Genomic DNA, 24737 nt, shown 5'->3' with positions numbered 1-24737 from the left:
CACCGGGAAATCGTATGAAATGGGATTGTATCAACGAGATTCTACTGTACTGTACTGTGTTTGTTACCAAAACTGATCTGATCCTGTCCACCTCCTCATTAAAAAAAAATATATTATCGTGTTCTAAATCCTGCAGGTTCAAGGAGTTCCTCTCTGGTCAGCTTGGTTCAGAAGAAAGCTGCTTGTGATCAAGAAGAGGAATTTGTAAGAATGAATCTTCGATTTATTAGTTACAGATTGCCTGCCATACTGCTGCATGCCTATTCACTCTCTATGCTTTTTTCCGTGACACTGCTGAATTAAAGGACATTGTGCAGGTCATGTTGCAAGTAGCTTATACCGTTCTAGAAATTTTTGCTGGTGCATTTTTGTAAACTGTTTCACCAAGTGATTACAACCTTCTGGGATGGCTTAGCGGCTGTGGTGTTGTGTATCTGAACTCAAAGCAGCAGGTTTGATCCCAGACATGGCAGCCATGTATTGATAGGGGTGAAATGCAGAAATGTATGTACTGTGATCTATGTACAGGGTCGACCATTCTAAGAGGGAACACACGAGTGCTTGGCTCTTGCTCTGAGGGATACATCGTGAAGCATTGGCCATCTGCTTGCAGGTTCTCTTTAACAGTGGATGATCCTGTACATGTTAGAGAATCCCAGGTGGTCGTAATTAATCCGGAGTACACCACCGTGGCATGTTCACGATCATATCATATAGTTCTGGCTCATAAAATATTGGAATTTAATTGAAATAACGTGATTACAGGTAGAATTACTGGACCTTGAAGAGTTAATGTTTTTATGCTTCTAAATTACTTTTGTAATGTAGACTTGAGGCATATCTAACTACCACTAGAAAGGCATTGGATGACATTAAGAAATGCACAGGACACAATGCTTGCAATATACGCCTCATGTGGAATGAACAGCCACTAGCCCAACTTTTTTCGAATCAAGCACGAAGCATGTGCACATTTCATATGAGGTTCTGCTTGTTGTCCACCTGGTCTGTCTTTGATTGCTTTTGTAAATAATGTCTGCCTGGTATTTCCATCGAATTACCAACAAACAGGACTTCAGACCCCGGTTGAGCTCTGGCCACTCTGACCGGGACCAGTCTCATGATACGGTCAGCGTGACGTCGCATGCCTCGGGCAGCCGCAACAAGCCACAGCAGTGCGTCGTCATGAACGTACATGGAATTGTGCAACCAGGTGAGTGTGCAGTGTTTGGTTGATTGGCGCTGCTATTGCATTGAGCAGCTTTTTACAGCGATAGCTGTCAGAGGTCTGTCTTGCATCAGCGGTGCGACATATTAAAGCGAATACTGAATTTGTTCTCAGCAGTGGTGACGCGCGATGTATGAATTCGAATCTCACATTCCCCCCAAAATTTGCTCTCTTTAAATGCTACTACGATGGTGTGTGTTTTTAGCCACTGTAGCCTCTTGTGTTGCGATTTAAGTGTTCCCTGTACATTCTTTGTATAATGTTAAGCGCAGTACTGAATTGACGGGGACGGGACAGGGAGTGACCCACACAAGCGCTTTCAACAATTGTTGAAAGTTAGCGCTTGTGTGTGTGTCACTCCCTGTCCCGTCCTGGTCAATTCAGTACTGTGCTTAACGTTATACATATGTAGCACCAACAAGGCCAAAGATCCACCCTTGCCTGTACATTCTTGTGTGTTGCCCAAGGATGTACAGTCAGGCACAGCACGATTTGCAACTGGGAAGCGCGCGGCCTCATGATTTTAAAGGAACTCTAAAGTGAAACAATAAATTGATTTAAATTGATAAATTGTACCCTAAGAACCTGAATGTCATTAATACCTACCTGACGGGAACGCTGCATAACTACGTACTAAACGGTAGTGTGCATTAACCGGCAAGTACAAATTTGCATCTCCTGACGTACGCCATCGCCGCCAACACAGAGCAGATATTGCCTCAAGTACCCACCACAACAACTTTTCTTTCTTTTTGCTAAAGTGCTGAAAGATTCTGGCTCTCTTGCACGACTGTCCGATAGCGCGTGGTGGAGATGCCAAGGAGCATTTCGAAACGGTTGCAGGGTCCGCGATACACAGCGGCTGACATGGCGACAGAGTGGACAGTATCGGCTCTCCGCAATACATGTGTACGCGTCTGCATCGCGATCTGCCACTAAGCGAAAACTGACACAGTTTCATTGAAACGCGGTACGACCGCGTGGAGCCGATCATCCCTGGCCAGTTGCGTGCAGCGCGTCGCTTACTCGGCTCACGCCGTCACTGCGGTGTGGGGCCGCTTGCTGTAGCGTACGTGCACGTTTGCCGTGCGAGTGTTCTTTGTACCCACTCCACTCCAAACCATGCCTATTACCAATGGGAAACCTAAAATTACCTATGGGAAACTGCTGTTTAAAGTTGCTCTTGCTCAAGGCTTTACTGTTTGACACTTTTCCTACTGGCAACTGGAATGAGCAAACAGCTTCAAGCAAACAAACATTTGCTTTGCTTTAGTATACCTTATTGCTCCTGATTTTTTATTTTGTTTTGTCATAGACACAGCAAAACTGGCTGGTACATGTGTCATTGCCGTACAAATGTTATATTTACATCATTATATGCAGTAATTTGTTTTAATTACATCTCACTGTGCATTGTCATGAGTATAAAGAAAACAAATACCACTCTGTCTCAGATCATTTGGCTCTGTGTTCAGTGCACGCTGGAGTGCAAAAGTCAGAGAGCTGCTCTAGCCCAGAGGTGCAACAGCTGCACCAATTGCGCCAATTTGATAATATTCCTTATTTTTGCGCCACGCTGTGCCAAAATGCCCGACCAGCTCCAAAATTTTCTCAATTGGACAAATTTTAGCAAGAAATGGAGTCCGCGTTGGTCATTTGCAGTGTGGGCATCATCATTCAATACAGATGTGCGGACCCTAACCCTAAACCCCCAGCGAAAGAAAAGAAAAAAGTCACAGTTTCACCGCAAGGATGAAGCAATGAATGTTGTAGCAACTAATTGTAATGTTATACGAACTGAGGCTGGCAGCAAACTCTTTTGTATCCGATCTCGCGTAACTCTACAAAACGTTGGTCTAAGAGAATACGGCCGCTCCAAGGAACGATGCTCTTTCAGCACAGTCTTCGCATTGAGAGCACAGCACGTGGAAGGGTATATGAGCCGCCCACTGATGGCTGCCGAGATAGCGCGCGCACCAGTGATCGCAACCGCACCCTTAGAATCAAAGTTTAAAGTTGCTGCTCGAGCAACTCCCCCCCCCCCCTCGTGTCTTTTCATGCTCGTTCAAGACGGGCGGGTCGTTTCCTCTCTGCTTCGATTGCAGGCCTCCCGAGCAGAGTGGTGTTATCACATGCGCCCTCCGTGCGACGGAGATGGGCTGGCTTGTTTGATCTCTGCTTCAGCTGCGTTCGTCACCCGCACTCGTGCACTTTTACCCGCGGTTGAACATACCATGCGTGGGGCGATGTTATCTATTTGGACTTTTTGGACTGTTATCTTTTGGAAAAACTCGTCGAGAGTGTCCATATAATTGCTATTGCAGTAAAAAAGAACAGTGGTTCTCAAATTTCTTGATGCTTGCTTTATTGCGTCCAGAACGCTTTTTAAGCCACTTTTGCCGCAGCACACTGGTGTCCTGCAGAAAAGCGTACTGAGATTTAGAAGGGGCTATTAGTACTAGCTGTCAGGGACACAGCACATTTTGTTCCTTAATTACTTATTCGTGCACGTGCCGTGTAATTACAAGTACTAGTTTGATTGCTGACGTCTAAAAAATTATTGGCAATCATTTGGAGCTGCTCTGTATGGTGTTTCTGTGGCCTTGGGAAACAAATAGACAAAAGCGTACGCCAGTTTTCTTTTTTCTCCACCCCCACTTGCTCCTTCTTTACGAATCTCGAGTTTCGAGGTTGCCAGGTTTGCAGGTCCACATTAGCATTTGCAGTGCCTGTCGAATTATTTGACAGGCTCTGCAAATGCTAATGTGGACTTAGTCATTGTTCGCACCGTAGGGTGGCTCAAGACACTGCTTTTATAGAAATAGCAGGCTTTAAGTTTGGATTTTTGTGCTCCAAAAGCAACATTTTGCTGCTCCAAAAATTGCTCCAAATCTTGTTTCGGCTTTTGCACCCCTGCTAGCTGCATACACTGTGTTAAACCAATTATTTAACCAAGTTGTTGTTACACAGCTGTGCTGTAGCCCCTATTTTACACGTGTGCAATGGAGGGAAAGCTGAATGCCAGGAGGTCTGAGAGCCATGCCATGCGGAAAAAGTGAAAGTCAGTGGACAAGAGACAGTCGAGTGTTGTCGCAAGTTTTAACTGCCAGTGGGAATGGATCGCTTACCCGAGCTTATATTCTGTGTAGGCTTTGCCATCAAGGAGGAGCTAGTTTCGGTCATGCAGAATCGTCTGGACGATGCGGTCTTGGAAGTCCTCACGACCACCTTGGCACGAAACCCCGCATGCAATCTCACCCTTGACGATGTCCAGGTATGTGAGGGTTGCAAGTGCTCTTGTATCCCCAGTAAAAATATCAATTCCTTTCTCGTCTGCACGTTTTGCAAATACACGGGGACAGGCTGGTGTTGCATTTTGGTTTTTATTTTATTTTTTAAATCTCATTCATATATACTGCAGCCTCAATGAGGCAATTGCACGAGTGGGATGAACAAACATGCAGATATTTATAAGCAAGCTTGCATGAATTCTTTCAATGGTAGTTAACATCTGTTGCCTGGTAACAAATTCCAGGGTTCCATTGTTGATGGGAAAAAGCAGGTGAGAATGGTTGAGATATTTGGGGCGTGGTGACTCCTTGTTGATGAATGTTTGGAGACAGTCAAATAGTTCTCTAGAGAAGCGAGACAAGAATAGAGTAATGTGTAAAGGAATCTTAGGCATTCAATACGGTGACGTGTTGCAAGAATAGTGAGACCAAGCTGAGGAAGAAAATTAGACAACGAAAGATCCTTGTCATATCTTCTACAAACGAAGAGCAAAGCTTTAGGCATTGCAGTCTATGTAGTCTAGAAGTATTCCATTTGTCTAGAAGTATTTCGCGCTCCCCTGGACCCCTTCCCTCGTTATTTCCTTGTGCAAAAACAGCCATACTTTGTGGCTGGTACTTGGATTGCAGCCTATATTTCCTGTAAGGCTATTTTTCCCTGCTTACTGTTTAACTCACAGCAACACTGAGTTGAATTAGTCTGGTGAGGTGCTTATGCAAGACTTGGCTTTGCAAATCAGTTATGTGTAAGCCTGCAAGGTGAAGAAAGGTTTGTGAAGGAGAAGAAATGTCATTCATTGGCTACAGCATGCAACTACGAAAGAAAAGCAGATTGCTGAAAGACGAAAGCTCACAGCTTGCTGGAGGACGGTTTTTATTGTTCACAAACCATCCTCTATCTTGTGGACTTCCTTGATACGGACTTACCATAGTGAATGTCACTGTGCTTCAAGTTGTTGATTATTTCACCTTCACCCTGCAGTCTGCCAGCCCCAAGATTGCCTCAGATGGTCGAGCAACCACACTGTAGGGTCGCGAGTCCGCGGTTTTCGTCCACAGTCCGCGAGGGGTTTTTCTCCACCCGCTGTAATTTTCTTTTTGAGAAACCTATATCGGCCGCAGGCGGGTGAATGACGGATTTCTCTGTCAAGACTAAATTAAAATTCATTTTCCCAAGAAAAGATTAATTGAACATTAGCGGAGAAAATGAAGAGCAAAGTTTTCCTTGTTGAATTTTGCACTCAAACTTCAGTGCCAGCACATTGTTATGATGTGCGCCGACCGGCAGGCCGCGGGATCGAATCCCGTTCGTGGCGTCCGCATTTTCGGTGGAGGTGAAAATGCTGGAGGCCCATGTACTTATATTTAGGTGCACGTTAAAGAACCACAGGTAGTCAAAATTTCCGGAGCCCTCTGCTACGGTGTCTCTCATAATCGTATCGTGGTTTTGGGACATAAAACCCCAACAATTATATATATATATATATATAATACATTGTTATAATGCAACGAAGTCCAAATTCTTTGTCATGTTCGAGCCATTCTTGTTCAGATGTAGCTCTCTTTGTTGGCACTGCTTTTTATTTGAACAAATTTCCAGTCCAACTTCCCTTATAGCTTAAATTCACAAAGTTTTACAGCATTCCCTCCCGCACTGTGCACTGTGCAGTTCATCCAGAAGCCTCAGAAGGAGCCAACGACGCAACTGTATTGCACAGTTCAGGCCCAGCTGCTTCCCTATCTACAGGCACTGATGGAGTACTTGCGCCAGGACCTGCACACTTTCCTGCCAACACCGAAATACACTGACCCAAAACCAGAGAACCACTTCAAGGTGAGAGCTTAGGGACACTTTCCTGAAAGGAATTTACAGTATGCTTAATGTCAGCACGATTTTGGCTTGCATGCTTAATTGGAGGTCTAAACCATTGTCAGCAATTTTGTCGAATTATCACTCATGAAAACTATCTACCTTGTAATTTGTCGTTCGCATTTCATTTGTCTATCACTTTACATGTTTTTAAGACAGCATCTCCTGTCTTGTTTTACTGCAACAGCAGTTATAAGCTCCAAAGTTGATTTGTAATGTCCATTCTTTTTGTTATGCTGCTAGCCTTGTCATTGTCAATTCATTGTTATTGTGTCATCCATGAACTAGGCCATCTAATCCTCATATTCCTTCACTTTTGACATAAGGCAGAGAAAAAAACAAATCATGCGAAAACCATCAGCGATGATTGTTAATATGAGCAAGCAGCATTGCGCTTCTAGAAAATGGTTCACTTGAAAAAGTGATGCTCTCAATGCCGTACATTTGCTGCACTTGGGCATTTGTAGTTGTTTTGCTGCCTAACTTTGTAGAGCATGTAGCTGCTAACTGGCACGTCTGTGGTGGCAATGTAGGTGGTTAGTACGAGTAGACAAATTCATAACAGTTGTGTAGCTCAGAGGGGATAGTGCTGGTTGGAATACAGTAATCCCTCGTTAACTCGAAGCCGTAAAATCCAGGGAAAATTTCGAGATAAGCGGTATTTCGAGTTAAGCAAAATGCCGAAAATGTTTGCCCAGGTCACTGTAAAAGAAAAGCCAGTGCTGCCAGGAAAAGCTCCACTGCACGAGACGGCAACCGTAGTAAAGCACAAGAATTCAGAGCGAAAAAAAAAATTTATTACCGAGGACCAAAAAACTGCGTGATGCTCGCCTGTTTCGCGTTCGCGTTCGGTCCCAGAAAGGCGTTCTCCAGTTGCTCAACACATCGCATGAGCCGTTGGTCGCCACCGCTGCATTCGACCTTGTTGCGGAGCAAGCGCAGCACGTTACGTGTTTCTGTCGTCGTAGGCACTTCTCGGGGCTCTTCCTCGTCTGCATGGTCTTCTGCGTCGTTCACGGCCATCTCAACGATATCGGCGTCCGACAGCATTCCGGTAACGGGGACGTCCGCCTCGTAGAGCGCATACTTCTCAAAGGCCATCTCGCCGTCTTCAGTATCGTTCACGCAGCCAGTTGCCTTGCGCACTTCATTGCACAGCTCATCACAGCCGCTGAATTCGGCGCCAATGTCTTCTTCGATCGATTCGGGGGCGCGAGAAAACCCTGCATGTGCGAAGCAGTTAGCAATCGCCAGCGGGCGTAGTTGGCGCCAGGCTTCGGCCATCAGATTGATTGCACCCAGCAGATCGATTTCATACTTTTTCCCATTGTCGTATGACAGCAGAATTCGGTGCAGCAGGCTCTTCCTATAATACTTGCGGGCAATCTCAATGACTCCCTGATCCATTGGCTGGAGAACGGACGTCATGTTCGCCGGCAGGAACTCCAGCCTAACAGCCGCCAAGTTGTCGATTTTTCCGTGACCGGGGCAGTTATCCACAACAAACAACACTTTCCGACCGTCCTTTGCCATCTTCCGGTCAAGCGCACGGACATGCTCTTCGAAAAGCGCCGCCGTCATCCAGGCCGTTTTATTGGCGCGGTATGTCACATCCCTCGGGAGCCGTGCATTTCGGAAACACCTGGGATTAAGCGACTTGCTAATAATGAGGAGGGGCAGCTTTTCATCGCCGGTAGCGTTGGCACCAAAAAGAATGGTTATCCTGTCTTTGCGTTGCTTAGCGCCCGAGCACGCTTCGCCTTTTGGTGTGTATGTGCGGTTAGGCAGCATTTTGTAAAAGAGAGCGGCTTCGTCGAGGTTAAAAATGTCCTTGTCCGCGTACTCCTCTTGCAGCTCGGCGAGGCGTAGGTTGCGCCATGCGTCTGCAGCCTGTTCGTCGACAATGCCGCTTTCGCCGTGGATAGGCTTCGATGACACGTTATTTCGCTTCTTAAACCGCTCGAACCAGCCATTGCTGCAGCTGAAGTCCGCGTGACCCATCTGCAGTGCCAAAGCGTCTGCTTTTTCCATCATCATTTGGGTTGTCACGGGAAGATTGGCTGCTCGAACGTTTTGGAGCCACAACAGAAGTGCTGATTCGACGTCCGGGAATTTGGACGCTCGAACGCGCTTCCGTTTGCTTGAGAAGCTTTGCTCGAAGCCTTCCAAAACCTTTTGTTTGTTCTTGAGCACTGTCGAGAGGGTTGACAAAGGGATGCCGAATTCCTTGGCGATGCACGACTTGCTTCGACCTGCCTTTTCTACTTCCTTGATTAGCTCGACTTTTCTCTCCAACGTCAGAGATTTGCACTGCTTTGGGCGGGACATCGTGGTCGATATTCGGAAGCGTTCGTTGCACACACCACTCACTACTCAGCAAAACTGAACTCAAGATGCGTCGTGCGCAGATCGCGGGGAAAACAAAGAATACCAGCTCGCACATGCAAGGGTTAGGTTGCGTACTGACTGGCCCACGCTTGCACACGCCGCCCACGGCGCATAAGTCGCGCGCAGGTGCGCACATGTGATCACTCCCACGGTTGCTTGACAAGGCTGATAGGAAACGGCTGCGTCCGCGGGAATTTCAAATTCGGCCTTCATGACCGCGTTCGGCACGTATAGTAAGAGCTAAGCGTTCGCATGGAGCCCTCGTTTCCTGTTGGGAGTGGACTTTGCCTTCGGCCCTCCCGGTCAAGATTTCGAGATATCCGCTGTTCCCTCCGGAAAACGTTTCGAGATAAGAGGGGGCAAATACATAGCACCTATGGGAGGTTAATGCACGGCGAAAAAAAGTTTCGACTTAACCGAGATTTCGAGATAAGCGAGTTCGAGTTAACGAGGGTTTACTGTATATTTCTCCTTTGGAGCACACTTATGATTGGCATTTCACTTGCAACACATTTATGAACGCACTCGTACAGTGCCGACTTTGATAATGCACGCGTGTTTGCAGCCATTCGTGGAGCACCCTGCGCATGCGTTGTGCCACAAGGATGAAGACGTCTTTCTCTTCAACCGATTCATGACCAGGGGCACTCCCAGCAACGGTATGGTGCATTGTCTGCTTTTGCTTTCGGGACCTCGTTATGTCTCGTTGCAGCATGCCTCATTGCAGCTGGTGCCATGCTCCATAGTCTGCCAACGTTACACTGTGAAGCCACACTTGCGCACAGGAATCAAACGGGGGAGAATGATCGTGTTTCATCGCGAGTGTTCAAGGTTGTGTCGCGTGCTGACGTAACTTTTTTTCCTCGTGCCATCCCTCCCTGTGTAGCTTCCAGCGCGCTCGTTGGGACGGACGAGAGAAGAGAGAAAGCGCTTAAAGCTTGCGACAAATTCATCTGACTTCGCTCGTTCTTGACGGATTCGAGAGATTTTTGTGGCAATCGATTCGTGAGGCAGTCAACTGTAATACTGAGGACATTCGATGATGACTTGGAACAGTGGTTCAGGACCCCTTTAAGAGAAAAATAGCAGCCATTACCAAAGTGCAGAGCTTTTATTTACAATAGTGCTTTGCTTTTGTTTTAAACAAGAGGCAAAATCTAGTCGTACAATCAGCATCTCACAGTTGCATTTCTCTCACGGGAACATCGCATTTTTTATGCTGACAACTTCATGTTCTTGTTTTCCCTTTCTTTTTCTTTCATATTCTCTTTTGATTTCTCTTATCGCACAGGGATTGCCTGCATCATACTGTCCGTGGTGGACGCCCAGGGACGACCAGTGCAGTTCCTGAACAGCCCACTGCCTAAGGTGGGTGCCTTCAGTGGCACCGAACCGCCCACCGAATATCAGGAGGTGTCGTTTCTCTCTCGGGAAGAGGTCAGCGACGCCGGTGCTGACGGCACGCCTGGTGAGAACTAGTGCTTCCTTTTTTGAATTACTTGAGGGCCAGCATGTGTAGGTCATCATATTTTCTTTATCGCCATTGCTTTTGGGATTCCCGCCCGACGTACCACTGAAGGCATTGTCTGTTTACTAAGGTCACAGTTCGCTTGTCCATGATTAGTTATGTGACTAGAAATTAGACTTAATGCTGGTCTGGGGTCTTGCCTAACTGCTGTGAAACCTTGTTAAAATTATTCGAGTGTAACAAAGTTGGAGCAGAGAGCGAGCCGTCCAAGCATTGTGGTTGATAACATGTGCAGTACAGCAGGAACTACAGTCGCCAACTCTGAATCAGTGCAGACCACCTAAAACTCTGAATAAGCGAAGCACAAGATGTGCAACTTGCTGAAGTTTAGGGAAATTTAGTAGAAGTGTATGCACACATACATATGCTTACATGCAACCTGGCCAATCTGTATTTTGACCATTGTCACCTCTGTCTACAGTGAGATGTGACAAATCAGTAGTAAATTTGCTTGGTTTCCAGCCTCTGTGTAACACAACTGATAAAAGTCCGTAACAGCAGTCAAGGAAAGTTGCCTCAGGCCATGCCGCAATCTAACTTGTAGAATAACAACCCACAAATGCAGAACTTGTGTGTCACGCCACAACTGCGGCATTGTACTCCTTTGTTTGTGACTTTTTTACTGTAATTTGTAGCCTTGTGTCTGGTAATGCCTAAATTGAATCGTAAATGCTGTGACATATCGTATAATTAATGCTAGCGTCACCTTCACAGCTTAGTCGTTAAACACTTACATTGACTTGTGCCATGGTTTGGCTGAGTTGACTACGAATGGATAGGGGAATGCTTTCTTTGCAACAATTATAGTTTGGCAATTTAGTTGTTCTTGAATCTCTTGTTGATGTTGAATTGTAAGTTAACGAGAACGGAAATCTGGGCGAGTTTGTAAGAACCCTGCTCTATAATGAATTGCAAGTTAAATTGGTGCCACATGACTGTTCAATAATAATCAAGGAAGTCATTTTGGCCGTGTGACTATTTGATGCTGAAACAAACGCTTTTCACAAAAGCTGGCACAAGAAGCCACAAGAGGTCTTCTACAACTTAGTGACATGGCCCGTAGTAAGATGTTTCGGTTAATCGGCGACTACTGGATCAACTAGATGGTGCTAGTCTTGATTTCATAGTGGCGCTAGAAGCATCTGGCCAATGATTATGCTGGCATCATGCGGAAACCAAAATGTTGCTTTTTTTTGCTCTACTAGTTGGCCAAAATAGTGTGCTGTTGTGAATGTGGGGTCTGAATAATCAAATCGCACACTGGGAGGCATTCAAAATTTTGGTCACCCTTGTGCTCTAAGCTCGTGGTTTGCACCATGTAGCTTGTCTAAATATTCAAGCATGCCCAAATTATCAGTGTCCAAATTAGCGGTCATACAACAATGTACTGCCAGTGCTAACATAACAGGGCAGAAACCTAGAGAATAGGACCACCCAGTGAGTGATGGAACCAAAAGTGATAAGCCTAATTCTAAAAATGTACAAAGACAGCAGAGTGGATCAGAGAACAAACATGCGTAGCCGATATCCTAGTGGATATTGAGAGAACGAAAATGGACCTGGGCAGGTCATGTCATGAGGGGCAGATAACCAATGCTCAATTAGAGCATCGTAACGGATACCAAAAGGTGGGAAGTGCAGCCAAGGGCGGCAAAGGGTTAGATGAAGTGAGGAAATCAAGAAATTTGCTGGCATAAAATGGAATGAGCTCATGTAGGACAGGGTGGGTTCGTGATCATTGGGAGAGGCCTTCATCCTGCATTAGACAAAGCATCTTCTAATGACAACAAGGACGGCAGTGACTGTACAGAATATCACGGAAGCTTTTCTTATGGTGGATTTCTCTTTGTTGTGGTGAGTTGGAGCTGCTACTGTACGATGCCTGTTACACAAAAGGTCTGTCCTCCTGCAGGGCCAATGGCGATGATTTCGCTTCCAGGTGTGGTGTGTGGGCAAGGACTACCAGGAGCACCTGGTGCAGCGGCTGCAGAGTACAGTGCAGCACGCCTACTGGGACGTCCTGATGGAGTACCGCCTCCTCACCTGTCCTGTCTTCCATGAGGCCTACGACGAGGGAGAGCCCGCTTGCTTCAGTGAGCCTCCAACACCTGTGAAAGGTGAGTGGGGATTTTACTAAACAGTAGGGCTGTGCGAATATTCGAACTTTTGAATATTTTTAGAATAGTGTTTGCTATTCAATTCGATTCGCGCCGGAATTTTACTACTCGATTCGAATATAACGATTTATAAAAAACAGAAAATAAATATAACAACGAAAAATCGGCGTGCAGTGTGCTTGGTCTTGCATTTTGGGGCGCTGACAAGCGAAACTGCTAGCCGCTTCTATCGGTGCTCGGAGCGTCCGAGCAGTCGCTGCGCAACGAGCTTGGCTGAGGGGTCCGCTGCCGATGCGTAAAATGCCCATCTACAGTTACGAGGAGCCAACAGACGATGCGATTCGTTGTTTGCGACAAAGCACATTGCAGCTTCTTCGCTTTCGCATGTCCGCTAGCTCAATGTTATCGTTCGCGAAGTTCAGATTCGTCTCGTACATCGGCGCCGTGAGCGGAGTTAGGCCTAGCAACAATTCCGAGCAGTAAGCTCAGTCGTGGTGTGCGTGGCCGCGGTGTCCGACGTTTCAAAGTAAGTCATGCTCGATCGCCAGTACAAAGACTCGTCCCGCGATGGTCTTCGTCACGAGGTCCGAAGTGCTCTTGCAGAACTTCTAACCGCGGGTCCCACGAGTAAACGCTCGTGGGACTCGCGCAGATCCTACGGTCCGAGACGCGCATCTGCGATGTTCGCGACGAGCGCGCTTCACTATCGTAATCTGATTATTGAGCTTCCGCTTGCAACTGCCTAACTAAAGCGTAATTATATACTAAATAATCGTCGACCCGTGAACACAGAACGAGTGCGAACGCGTCATAAGTTGCGTGATTTTCAACAGCCGTGACCTCGCGATCCACAAGCAGTAGACGGCGCTGTTCCGGGCGAGGATCGGACCAATGGCAAGGCGCTTTGTGGCGCTGCGTGCGTCTTTTGCGTGCGTCTTTTGTGGCGTGCGTGCGTCGTTTTGTGGCACCGCAAGTGGCGCTGTGTGCGTCTTTCAAGGCGCCCTCTATAGGTCCCGAACGGAGTCTATATGCGCTAAGCATAGTAATTTTTATTCTGTAACATATTGCACCACTTATAACTTGCACCCTACTGTTATTCAAATCTTGATACTATTCAAGGCTGCTTCCACTTCATTTCAATCCAAGAAAGTGACATTCACTCATGCCTAGTTCCAGTCTTTAAAAATATTGTGCAAGGGTCATGACAAAAATGCTCATTTTTCTTAATAATATATGGTAAATACTATTCGAACTATTCGATTCGAAATTATTCGACCAAATCACTATTTGCTTCGGATATGCTTCGAACCTCAAATTCACTATTTGCCCATCGCTAGTCTTAACAAATATAAACACTAACCAGCTAGTTTGACTCTCCATCCTGTTGTCCGTTTAGTGTGGGGTCTGTGCAGTGCTCTGTAATCACATTCTTTGCTAATTGCAGTGCGCAGGTCAGGTCGTGTCCTTGCAGAACAGGCACGTGACAAGCCCTCCCTGTTCAGCATGTTTGCATCCCGGGGCAAGGAGATGTCCTCTTCTGTGCCCGACGTCTCTGAGAAAGTCAAATCACCCAAAGAAAATCCGACCGAGTTCAACGTGAGTGTGTGTTTGTGTTGCTCGAAGCAGGTTCCACTACCTAGACACATATTTTGGTTGAATATGCAGTGCGGCACAGACGAGGTACGAATAATTGCAAGACACGAGCGCTGTCCAATCCACAAACACAGTGCTCGTGTTATCAATTTCTTCATCCCTCGTCTGTGATTCGCTGCACATTCAACCAAATATGTTAATGTTCCAACTCGCCTAACCTGCCGTGTTTAGGTGCAGTGCTCACAGAATGAAATGCTCAAGGTACAGTCAATTTTCTTTCGTCCTTTCAGTTCTCTGATTCGCTGTTCGCCGATGTTGCACCATCTCTGCCGACTGGCAGTGCCAAGGGCACCGTGCGATCCATGGAGGCGGAGTCTGTTGCATCTGAAACCTGGGCCTCAAGCAGCAGCAAGACACTCAACACCATGTTTCAGCATGGGGTCCATGGGTTTCTGGAAGGCGGAGTCGAAATCCGTAAGCATTAAAACTGGTATTAAACATTGGCAGTTGTTGTTGCGGCAGTAATGGTGCCAATTGTGGCAGTGGTAATGGCGGGTGGTGATGGTATTGGTGCTGGTAATGGTGGTGATGGTGCTACTGCTGTTGGTGATGGTGATCCTTACTGGCATCCCCTTCGAACCAAGGCGTTCACCGGTAGCCAAAGGTCTTTTTTTTACAATCTGTGTTATTTCATCTATACACTCAAAGCTCGTTATAACAAAGTCGCATCCGACACGAAAATAAGTTCGTTACATCCAGAAATTCGTTATAAACGTATATTTGTAACACTGGATCTATGACCAGACTATTCCTCACTTACTTCGTTATAACCGATAATTTGTTATATCCGAGTTCATTATATCGAGGTTTGGGGTATTTCAGTCCAGCATCTCTTCTGTCTCTTTTAAATTTTTTATTTTTTTTCGTTGCCATACAAGTCTCAACTTCTATGAAGTATTGTTATACTCTCTCAGATTTTTTTTTTTCTACTAATAATTGAAATATATCTTGCTTATTTCCACTGTCTACACTCAACAGTTCAATTAATTTTGAATCCCACATTCTGTGAGAGGTGAATGATCCATGCGGGTCATCCTGGGTGTGAATATATCCCGGAATTCCATTACAACGTGCTGAGTGGTTTCTGGACTTTTGTTGCAGCAGGCATAGGCCTAATCTTGTTCTGAATTTTGGTCCAGTATGCATTTATCCTCAGGCAGCCAATGCGGGCTTCAAATGGCAATGCGCTGCTTCTTGTGTTGTACAGATTACGATTTGTTTTTCACAGCATTATTTCCATCCTCTGCATCCGATTGTGCAACCAGTAACGAGAGGCACTTAGGCACCGATTGAGGAGTCAGCTGCTTGAGTGAAAATCTGTAAAACTCGTAGCAGTGATAATGTCTTCATAAGAATCTATTCTGTAACATACACCGATTGAGACGTGTATTTTGAACAGAACTAATGTAGTATGAGTGTCTTGAACTGGGCTGCTTGGTACATTACTAAACTGAGACAATGAAACAGCGCAAAAAGCAAGTCGAAGACAAGAGGTGACAGACATTGTGCTGTGTCTATCTCCTCTCGCTTTCATTTTGTTGTTGCGTTGTTTTGTCATCTGAGTTCAGCAATGTAGTATTATATACCACCCTTAAGTATTGGCTTCATTATCTGCTGGTTTTCATTAAAGGGCTACTGACACGAAAATTTTCAGTTGTCGCTTTTTTGCCAAGCCCTCAAGAGCATAGAAAAGGTAGTGGTAAGTGCGAGTGCACCCTGAAAAAGTAATTACAGTATGTTTTTAAAAGCTAGTTTCGGTTCCTACTGTACCCTGACGTCACAACACGGTATGAGCTTCTCATCACGTGCTCGCACAATATATAGTGACGTTTCCATGGACACTCCACACCGTGGCTCCGTTGGGGACTCACAAGCGGCCATTTTGAATGTTTTGGTGACGCACAAGCGACCATCTTGGAAGTTTTGGTACCTAACGTCATCACAACTGGCCAGACTGATGCAGGAAGTCACCAGAATTGGTACTGTAGCCTGACGTCAAGCTACTGTCGATGTCGGCGGCTGCGCCATGGAAAAATTGACTTTAATATCAAAACAAAATACCTTATCAGCATTTGCTGAGCTTCACACTTGCTCAGAGCGGTCTCTGCATACAGCAGATTTGTATGGTAGAGTAAACTCTCCTTCGAAAAAAGGTGTCAGTACCTCTGACAAACAAAGAAACAAGCCTTTGAAAATTCCCTTCCTTCATTCTTAAGTATACCAATAGTTTTTGAGTAGGACTTGCACAAAGCCCTCTGCTGACATTGTGAAAATAGACTCGTTCATAGCATTTATCAAACCCAGTGCTTCCCCAATGCTTCGTTTCACAGATTCCAAAATGTTCGTTGGTTTCCAGTGGGTCCACACAATCTTTTTCTCACCCTTTTTTTATTCTTGCTTTCTTAATTATAGGGGTGTGCGAATATTCGAAAGTTGCGAATATTCGTCGAATATCACATTCGAAATATTCGTATTCGATTCGAAAATAGTGTATTCGAAAAGTTTCGAATATTCGATAACTTCGAATATTCGAAAAATTCGAATATGCGATTCGATTATCATGCATAAAATAACTCGTCTTCCACATTTCTGCTGCGTTTGTATCGCTAAAAACGTTGCCGAGAGGAGCGATAAACATCGTAAGTACACGGAGGCACGATATCTGCCTGCGACGAGCGCCCCAATACGTATGATTTATTGCTGGTGCATCTCCGACGTGCAGCGCTGTTGGCGATCATGTAACCGTACATTTTCAATATTATGCGGCCGTAACGTGCCGCACTACCACTCGTTCACTATGCGGGACCACTTGTGGAGAAAGACAGTGACCCACGTGGCTGGTGGCGGACTGTAGGCACCTTCAGATACCCCAGTCTGGCAAAGCTTTGCCCCATGTAACTCCCTATACCAGCCACTTCTGTTCCAAGCGAGCGTGCCTTTTCAGTTGCAGGGGGGGGGGGTGTCTCTGTTACAACGGAGCACCTGCTGCCTGATCATGTGGAGCAACTCATATTTCTTCATGATAACATGTAGTCATTACTTTCATTGTGCCATGATATTTGCTTGTGTTGTGATGTGCATTGTGCTAGCCTGGACATTGTGTCCTGGAGATAGCAGTGTATGTTGTGTTGCCAGTCAGGCTGTTAATGTTTTTTTTTCAAATAGCTACATGTTAAATAAAATATTGTTACTGTGGAGGCATCTTTTCTTTGATATTCGATATTCGATTCGATATTCGAAGGTGGATATTCGTATTCGATTCGTATTCGAAAAAATTGATATTCGCACACCCCTACTTAATTACAGTAGAATCTCGATGATACGATCACGGCTAATACGAATTTCGGGATGATACGAATTTTTCTGTGGTCCCGGCCAAGGCCCATTAATTTACAACGTGCTTGAGTACGGTTGTTACGAACTGATTTTTGACCCGCGTCGTTTGATACGAATAAACGCCGCCCCACCCAACGCAACGTTGGCCCCACCGACGGCCGCGGAAGATAGCAGCGTGCACTTACGGCGCTGGAATGCGTGCGGCGCCGCCGGTTTGGCACGTTGCCAGCGCCGCCGGCGAGCAGCGCGCGACAGCCTCCAAAATCTGCGCGTATCGGAGGCCGGAGTGTGCCTTTTGCTTTCTCTTGAAGATTACAGATGGCGCTGGCCACGTTTTTTTTTTTTTTTTTCTTGGTGCGGAGGCAGGCCGGCAGGCGGAGACGCCGGAGAGGTAGAGGCACGGCCCGCGGGAGCTTCTTTCTTCTATGCGTGCCGTCGGACGGAGTGGTTGTCGTTGCTGTGCTCGAGCCCGCGTTCTTGCTTTGTTGTGATTGTGCCTTTTTTGCCGAGTGGCAGCAAGCTATGTCTCGCAAGCGGAAAGCCCTCTCCTTTAAGGAGAAACTGGACATTCTTCGAAAGGTCGATGAGGATCCCAAAAGAAAACGGACGGAGTTGGCTAAGGAGCTAGGCCTCGCAACGTCGACATTAAGCACAATTGTTGGACAGCGGGACTCAATAATGAAGATTGTGCTTTCATTCAACGTCAACGCGAGGCAAGCGAAGACAGCCCAACACGTGAAGCTTGAAGAAGCTCTTCTGACCTGGTTTAAGGAGGTTACTGCAGCTGGTGTGAACATCGATGGCAAAGTGTTGCGTGAGAAAGCCGACGAGATCGCACTTGCTCTGCGCATCGACGGATTTCAGGCCTCAGGTGGGTGGCTGCACCGTTTCAAGACGAGACGCGGTCTCGTTTACAAAAGCGTCTGTGGGGAAGCGAAGAAGGCTGACGAGACCGTTGTTAGCGACTGGCTCGCGAAGCTGCAGTCACTCATCTCTGGGTATGAGCCTCGTGATGTTTTTAACGCAGACGAGGCTGGCCTGTTTTTTAACCTTCAGCCTGAGAAGAGCCTTTGCTTAAAAGGCGAAGCGTGCCAAGGAGGCAAGAAAAGCAAAGAGCGAATAACGGTGCTTTTGTGCTGTAACGCCGACGGGTCGGAGAAACTTAAGCTGACGGTAATTGGCAAATCCCAAAAGCCTCGGTGTTTCAAGCGCGAGAGCCATTTGCCGTGCGTCTATCGCGCAAACAAAAAGGCGTGGATGACGGCGGCCCTGTTCGAAGAATTTCTGTCGCTCCTTGACAGAAGGATGGCCTGCAAGAATCGGAAGATTGTTTTGATTCTTGACCAGTGCGCCGCCCACCCGAGGCAAGTAACGCTTCAAAACGTCAAACTGATCTTTTTGCCCGCGAACACGACGACGCACCTGCAACCGCTTGACGCTGGAATAATAAAAAACCTCAAGCATCATTTCAAGGGCCTTCTTGTGCGCCGCCTACTTGCCAATATTGACAGAAAACACGAAGGCGACCTGCGGATAAGCCTCCTGGACGCCATCCATTTTATCGCTATGGCTTGGGATCGAGTAACGCCGACTACCATAGCAAACTGCTTTGCGAAATGCGGCTTCTTCAGGAGTTCCGAAGAGGTGCCCTCAGAGCAGGAAGAGCCAATTGAGGGTTGGGAACTGCTTGATGCTGGGTGTACAGCTGAAGACTTCTGCACGGCGGATGACAACCTCGCCACTTGTGGTGCGCGCACGGTGGAGGATATTGTTGAGGAGGCCACATGCGAGGTTGCCGATTCCAGCGATGATGGCGACAACATAGACGAGGGCGATGGTGAAGGACTACCACCGGCGGCTGAAACGCTGCACGCGCTCGACGTCCTGAGGCGTGCTATGGCCGCTGATGAAATCAGCGACGACACGTGCACGCGTTTTTATGGATTTCAAAGAAGTCTGCTGAGTGACTTCGCGAAAAAAAAGAAGCAGAAAGACATTAGAGATTTTTTCTGCAAGAAATAAATGTTTTTTTATGTGTTCCTAAAAATGAGTTTGCCTCTGACTGTTAATTTAGCTAGTTTTACATGTGTTTCGGTGATACGAATTTCGGCTAATACGAATATTTTTCGTGACCCCGCGGGATTCGTATCATCGAGATTCTACTGTACTTTCTTCATATAGGTGTGCCCAGCTTGGTCGTGCACCGCTGCACTGTCAAGGCCCGACGGGCCGTCCCGCTGATCCTGAAGGAGTTCCAGAACGGCCTCAAGAACCTGGCACCCGAAATTGCGCTCGTAATGTTCACGGAGGAGAGCACGAGACGCCCCAGCCGGCCCACAGAATTCGTCCACTTCAACCCGCTCGTTAAGCATTCCATGGTGAGCCTAACGAACCTTTGATGCAGCTTTGTGGTTCAAGTTGGTACAATGTCAAAATCGTCACCATTGCTCTAATTAAAGCGGCACTTAATGCTTTATGAACATCATGCAACAATGTTTTATAGCTGCAGACCCCTCTTACGTGCGAACCATGGTGATTCAAAAATTAAGTCAATTCCAGAACTGGTGCCCTGGAATCTCAGACCTCTTAAACGAGGTAACATCAGTCAATAAAAACTCCTTCTCACCGAGAAGGACGCCCCGTTCAAGCCCTCTCCAGGCCCTGTCCGGGTGATTTAAGCGTGACTGCCGATTGCCTCGTGACTAAAGATATAGTACTGCTCATGAGTCGGATGGCGGAGTCATTAGTCGTCAAGCTCATGACATCAGTCTAGAGTGTGCTCCCATAGGTGCAGTCTCACATTCATTCACCGTTGAGGAGGAAGTGCTCCTGCGTTCTAAAGTTGTAACCCTGCTGTAGATGGCATGAGCTACACTCCTGCCAATGACGGCATCATCATCATCATCATCTACCACCAGGTCACGTGACATGAATCCAGCAGCTTGGCTGTGCTGCGGCCTATTGTTTAGCTGCGCTGCTTCTTCAGGCGCAATTAAGAGGGCATCTCTGCTATAAAGTGTGCCCATGAATATTGAACTCTAGCATGGTGTTCTGTTCTAAGACTAGTGACAGGAATCAAACAGGATGTTGATGCAGTGATCTCATCAAACGATGAGGGTGGCATTAGCCAAAACAATGATCGATTAAAAGTAGAACTGTGCGAATAGCAAAATTTTGGGTGCGAAGCGAATTCGAATAATAAAGATTGAGTGCGAATCGAATCGAATAATTTCGAATAATTTTCGAATATTTCTCGAACATTTTTCGAATAATTCGAAGTGAAATTACAGAAAAAGTTGCAGAGAATCCCTAAGTATGTTCTTGTGAGATCGCAACATGAAAGTGTTTCTTTCGCTCGGTTGATGAAGCGCTGGTGGGGTCATATTTCATAGTTGTCTTTCTTATCAAGAGTGAGGCAATGTAGAGGCCGAATTGTATTTATATACATGATCTGGTGCAACCAAAGTGTTGCCGACAACACTTTACACGTGATAGGCAGAGATGCAATTTCCTCAGCCTCTCCTCCTCTTTCAACTGCTGTGGAAACCCAACTGATGTGGCGGACAAGGGTGTGCTCCCTTCAAGTCCGGAGTTTCAAATCTGCCTCGTAGACGTCGATATATAAGAACTAGGGGTGTGCGAATATTCGAAATTTCGAATATTTTTCGAATAGTGTTTGCTATTCGATTCGATTCGCACTGAAATTTTACTATTCGAACTATTCGAACTTCCCAAAGACAAATGCAGTCAACGTCCGATTGAAAGTGACCCCTTCAGATTTTCAATATGCTTCACCTCATTACACTCTCGTATTGCGGCAAAGCTGCCTTTCAAGCTCCGTTACGGTCGAATTTAGCCAAGAGACAAAGTCCGGTTGGAAGTGGTCCCTAGATTCTTAATATGCTTCACCTCATCACACCCCCGTATTGCGGCAAAGCTGCCTTTCAAGCTCCGTTACGGTCGAACTTAGGCAAGAGACAGTGAACGTCTGATTGGAAGTGGGCCATAGATTTTCAATATGCTTCACCTCCTCACACCCCCGTATTGCGGCAAAGCTGCCTTTCAAGGTCCGTTACGGTCGAATTTAGCCAAGAGACAGTCAACGTCAGTTTGGAAGTGGTCCCTAGATTTTCAATATGCTTCACCTCATCACACCACCGTACTGCGGCAAAGCTGTCTACGGTCGCAGATGTATTAACTCAAGAAAACGCTGGTTCCAATATGGAGATGAAAGATGTGGCAGAGTTGGGGGCTCAATTAATGCTGTTTTGGACCTGAAATTTGGGCAGGAAGTCCGAAAAAATCGGACGCCGAAGCTTTTTAGCATCCAAAATTTCAGATGTTCTTATATATCGACGTCTACGAGGCAGATTTGGAACTCCGGACTTGAAGGGAGCACACCCTTGTCTGCCACATCAGTTGGCCTTCCGCAGCAGTTGAAAGAGGAGGAGAGGCTGAGGAAATGGCATCTCCGCCTATCATGTGTAAAGTGTTGTCGGCAACACTTTGGTTGCACCAAATCATGTACATAAGTACAATTCGGCCTCTACATTGCCTCACTCTTGATAAGAAAGACAACTATGAAATATGACCCCACCAGCGCTTCATCAACCTAGCGAAAAGAAACACTTTCATGTTGCTATCTCACAAGAACATACTCAGGGATTCTCTGCAACTTTTTCTGTAATTTCACTTCGAATTATTCGAAAAATGTTTGAGAAATATTCGAAAATTATTCGAAATTATTCGATTCGATTCGCACTCAATCTTTATTATTCGAATTCGCTTCGCACCCAAAATTTTGCTATTCGCACAGCTCTAATAAGAACATCTGAAATTTTGGTTGCTAAAAAGCTTCGGCGTCCGATTTTTCGGACTACCCGCCCAAATTTCAGGTCCAAAACAGCATTAATTGAGCCCCCAACTCTGCCACATCTTTCATCTCCATATTGGAACCAGCTGCCTTTCAAGCGGAGCTTGAAAGGCAGCTTTGCCGCAATACGGGGATGTGATGAGGTGAAGCATATTGAAAATCTAGGGACCACTTCCAAACGGACGTTGACTGTCTCTTGGCTAAGTTCGACCGTAACGGAGCTTGAAAGGCAGCTTTGCCGCAATACGGAGGTGTGAGGAGGTGAAGCATGTTGAAAATCTAGGGACCACTTCCAATCAGACGTTGATTGTCTCTTGCCCAAGTTCGACCGTAATGGAACTTGAAAGGCAGCTTTGCCGCAATACGGAGGTGTGATGAGGTGAAGCATATTGAAAATCTGAAGGGGTCACTTTCAACCGGACGTTGACTGCATTTGTCTTTGGGAAGTTCGAATAGTTCGAATAGTAAAATTTCAGTGCGAATCGAATCGAACAGCAAACACTATTCGAAAAATATTCGAAATTTCGAATATTCGCACACCCCTAATTAAAAGTCCTCATTGTCTGCCACCATTGGTTGTGTTCTGCATAGCAGTTGGGGTGCAGTTTGAGGCGCCACTAAGTAGCCTGCCTAGTTGTGAAAAATTGCTAACAGATTCTTGTGAGCCTAACATGAGTGAGTACAGTGCCTATTGCGATATAAGTAACTACTGTCATTGTGTAATCATGCAGTTATAACTATAACGCTGCAGTAACCTTGGTGTAATCGTGCCCATGATTCCAGTTTCCAGAGAAGTACGTTGAAACTGCTGTTCCTGGCAGCCAGCGATGCTTTATTGTCGTCGGTCGGGACATGGCCCAGTGGAAGGCATTCATGGGGATCTCAAGCCTGTCAGCATACATCGAGAGCAACCGGGCAACTAAGGGTGAGGGATAGGGACGCCAAGTTGCGATTTTGGTTGCCAGAGCTTTCATTGTAAGCTTTGTAGGAGAGTTCCACAACAGCTTATGATCAGAAGTGTGCTTCGTATCTACTGGATTAAGAGCTCGCAGGAGTAGAACTGGTATTGCATGCACGAACATGCATCAGGCATAATTTCTTCAGACCCTTGTTCACCCCGTGACAACAGGTTTCACAGTTTTCATTCTTAAACTAGGAGTGATAAGCTAAAGTGATCTTTTTATGAGCATACATTTGTAAGCTGCTGGTATTGGCAAAAAACATTTTAAATTTGCTTCATTAGATCCGATTGTTTGTTATACAGTTGAGTCCACTTATAACAATACCGTTTATAATAATACATCGTATATAACGATGAACTGCGATGGCACCGTCCACTTTTGTAGGCTTTCTATGGTAAAGTAAACCACTTACAACAGGTTTCACAGTTTTCATTCTTAAACTAGGAGTGATAAGCTAAAGTGATCTTTTTATGAGCATACATTTGTAAGCTGCTGGTATTGGCAAAAAACATTTTAAATTTGCTTCATTAGATCCGATTGTTTGTTATACAGTTGAGTCCACTTATAACAATACCGTTTATAATAATACATCGTATATAACGATGAACAGCGATGGCACCGTCCACTTTTGTAGGCTTTCTATGGTAAAGTAAACCACTTATTATGATGCTCCAGTGCCGCGATATCGGATATAGCGATCGAATCCGGTAACAGCACGTGCCGAAAATGGCTCTCCGCGCTGATGGCATGCACTGCGATTCACCTTGCACCCAGTCTACCCCCTCAGAAAACGAGGTGAGTGCGCCGCTTACAAGGAAGCGAGAGGAGGATGAGCTTTCCTTCAGAACTCCCCTCCCTTACCCGCTGATTTGGCCTCGTCCGTGGGCCAGTCGTACCAACGTTGGCTCGCACCGCTCGCCTGTTGTGTGCGCCGTGCTTTGACTGTCTTTTTCCACAACTGCCTCCGTCTCTTCTTTCGCCGCGGACGGGATGTCGAAACGTCATGGCCGCAAGGTTGCGCGCCATCACAACAGAAAGGAAAGCGCAAGGAAATCACACTGGAGGTGAAGAAGAGCCTTTTAAAGGATCACAGTGACGGCCAAAAAGTGTCCGCCCTCGTGGTCAAGTACGGACCGTCACAATCGACCGTCTCAACAATCATCCACTCCGCTACCAAACTAACTGAGAATGGGTTCAATGGCATGGATAGTGGGAACTGAAGAGACTTCCACAGGGTGCCCATAAAGAAGTTGAAGACGCCTTGTTTGAATGGTTCTTGGGCGCTCATGCCATGAGCATGCCCATCAGCGGGCCAATTCTGGCCACAAAGGTGGACAGAATTGTTCGAATTGTCTTCGTCTTTCACGAATTGTCCGAATTGTCTTTTCTCATCCTGCTTATAACTATTATCAGTTATAACAATGGGATTTCCTTGGCACTTTGATATCGTTATAAGTGGACTGCACTGTATTGAAGTTTATTCTGTCAAGGA

The 24737-nt window shown here is 46.2% G+C and overlaps 1 protein-coding gene across 1 annotated transcript in view; it reads left to right on the top strand.

The window, feature by feature from the left end:
• The window catches only part of LOC119405229 (KICSTOR complex protein SZT2-like), a 229536-nt gene that overhangs the window by 146434 nt on the left and 58365 nt on the right, over positions 1 to 24737 (top strand). Inside the window, 12 exon segments of the mRNA XM_049419447.1 lie at positions 137 to 204; positions 1072 to 1213; positions 4378 to 4502; positions 6188 to 6352; positions 9342 to 9435; positions 10068 to 10244; positions 12217 to 12233; positions 12235 to 12421; positions 13866 to 14017; positions 14305 to 14488; positions 19592 to 19788; positions 23067 to 23208. Coding sequence (XP_049275404.1) covers positions 137 to 204; positions 1072 to 1213; positions 4378 to 4502; positions 6188 to 6352; positions 9342 to 9435; positions 10068 to 10244; positions 12217 to 12233; positions 12235 to 12421; positions 13866 to 14017; positions 14305 to 14488; positions 19592 to 19788; positions 23067 to 23208 — 1650 coding nt within the window.

The sequence above is a fragment of the Rhipicephalus sanguineus genome, chromosome 9 (genome assembly GCF_013339695.2).
Source record: "Rhipicephalus sanguineus isolate Rsan-2018 chromosome 9, BIME_Rsan_1.4, whole genome shotgun sequence".
Lineage (NCBI taxonomy): Eukaryota > Metazoa > Arthropoda > Arachnida > Ixodida > Ixodidae > Rhipicephalus > Rhipicephalus sanguineus.
The sequence above is the reverse complement of the archived record's forward strand: the minus strand, read 5'-3'. Positions and strand labels throughout refer to the sequence as shown.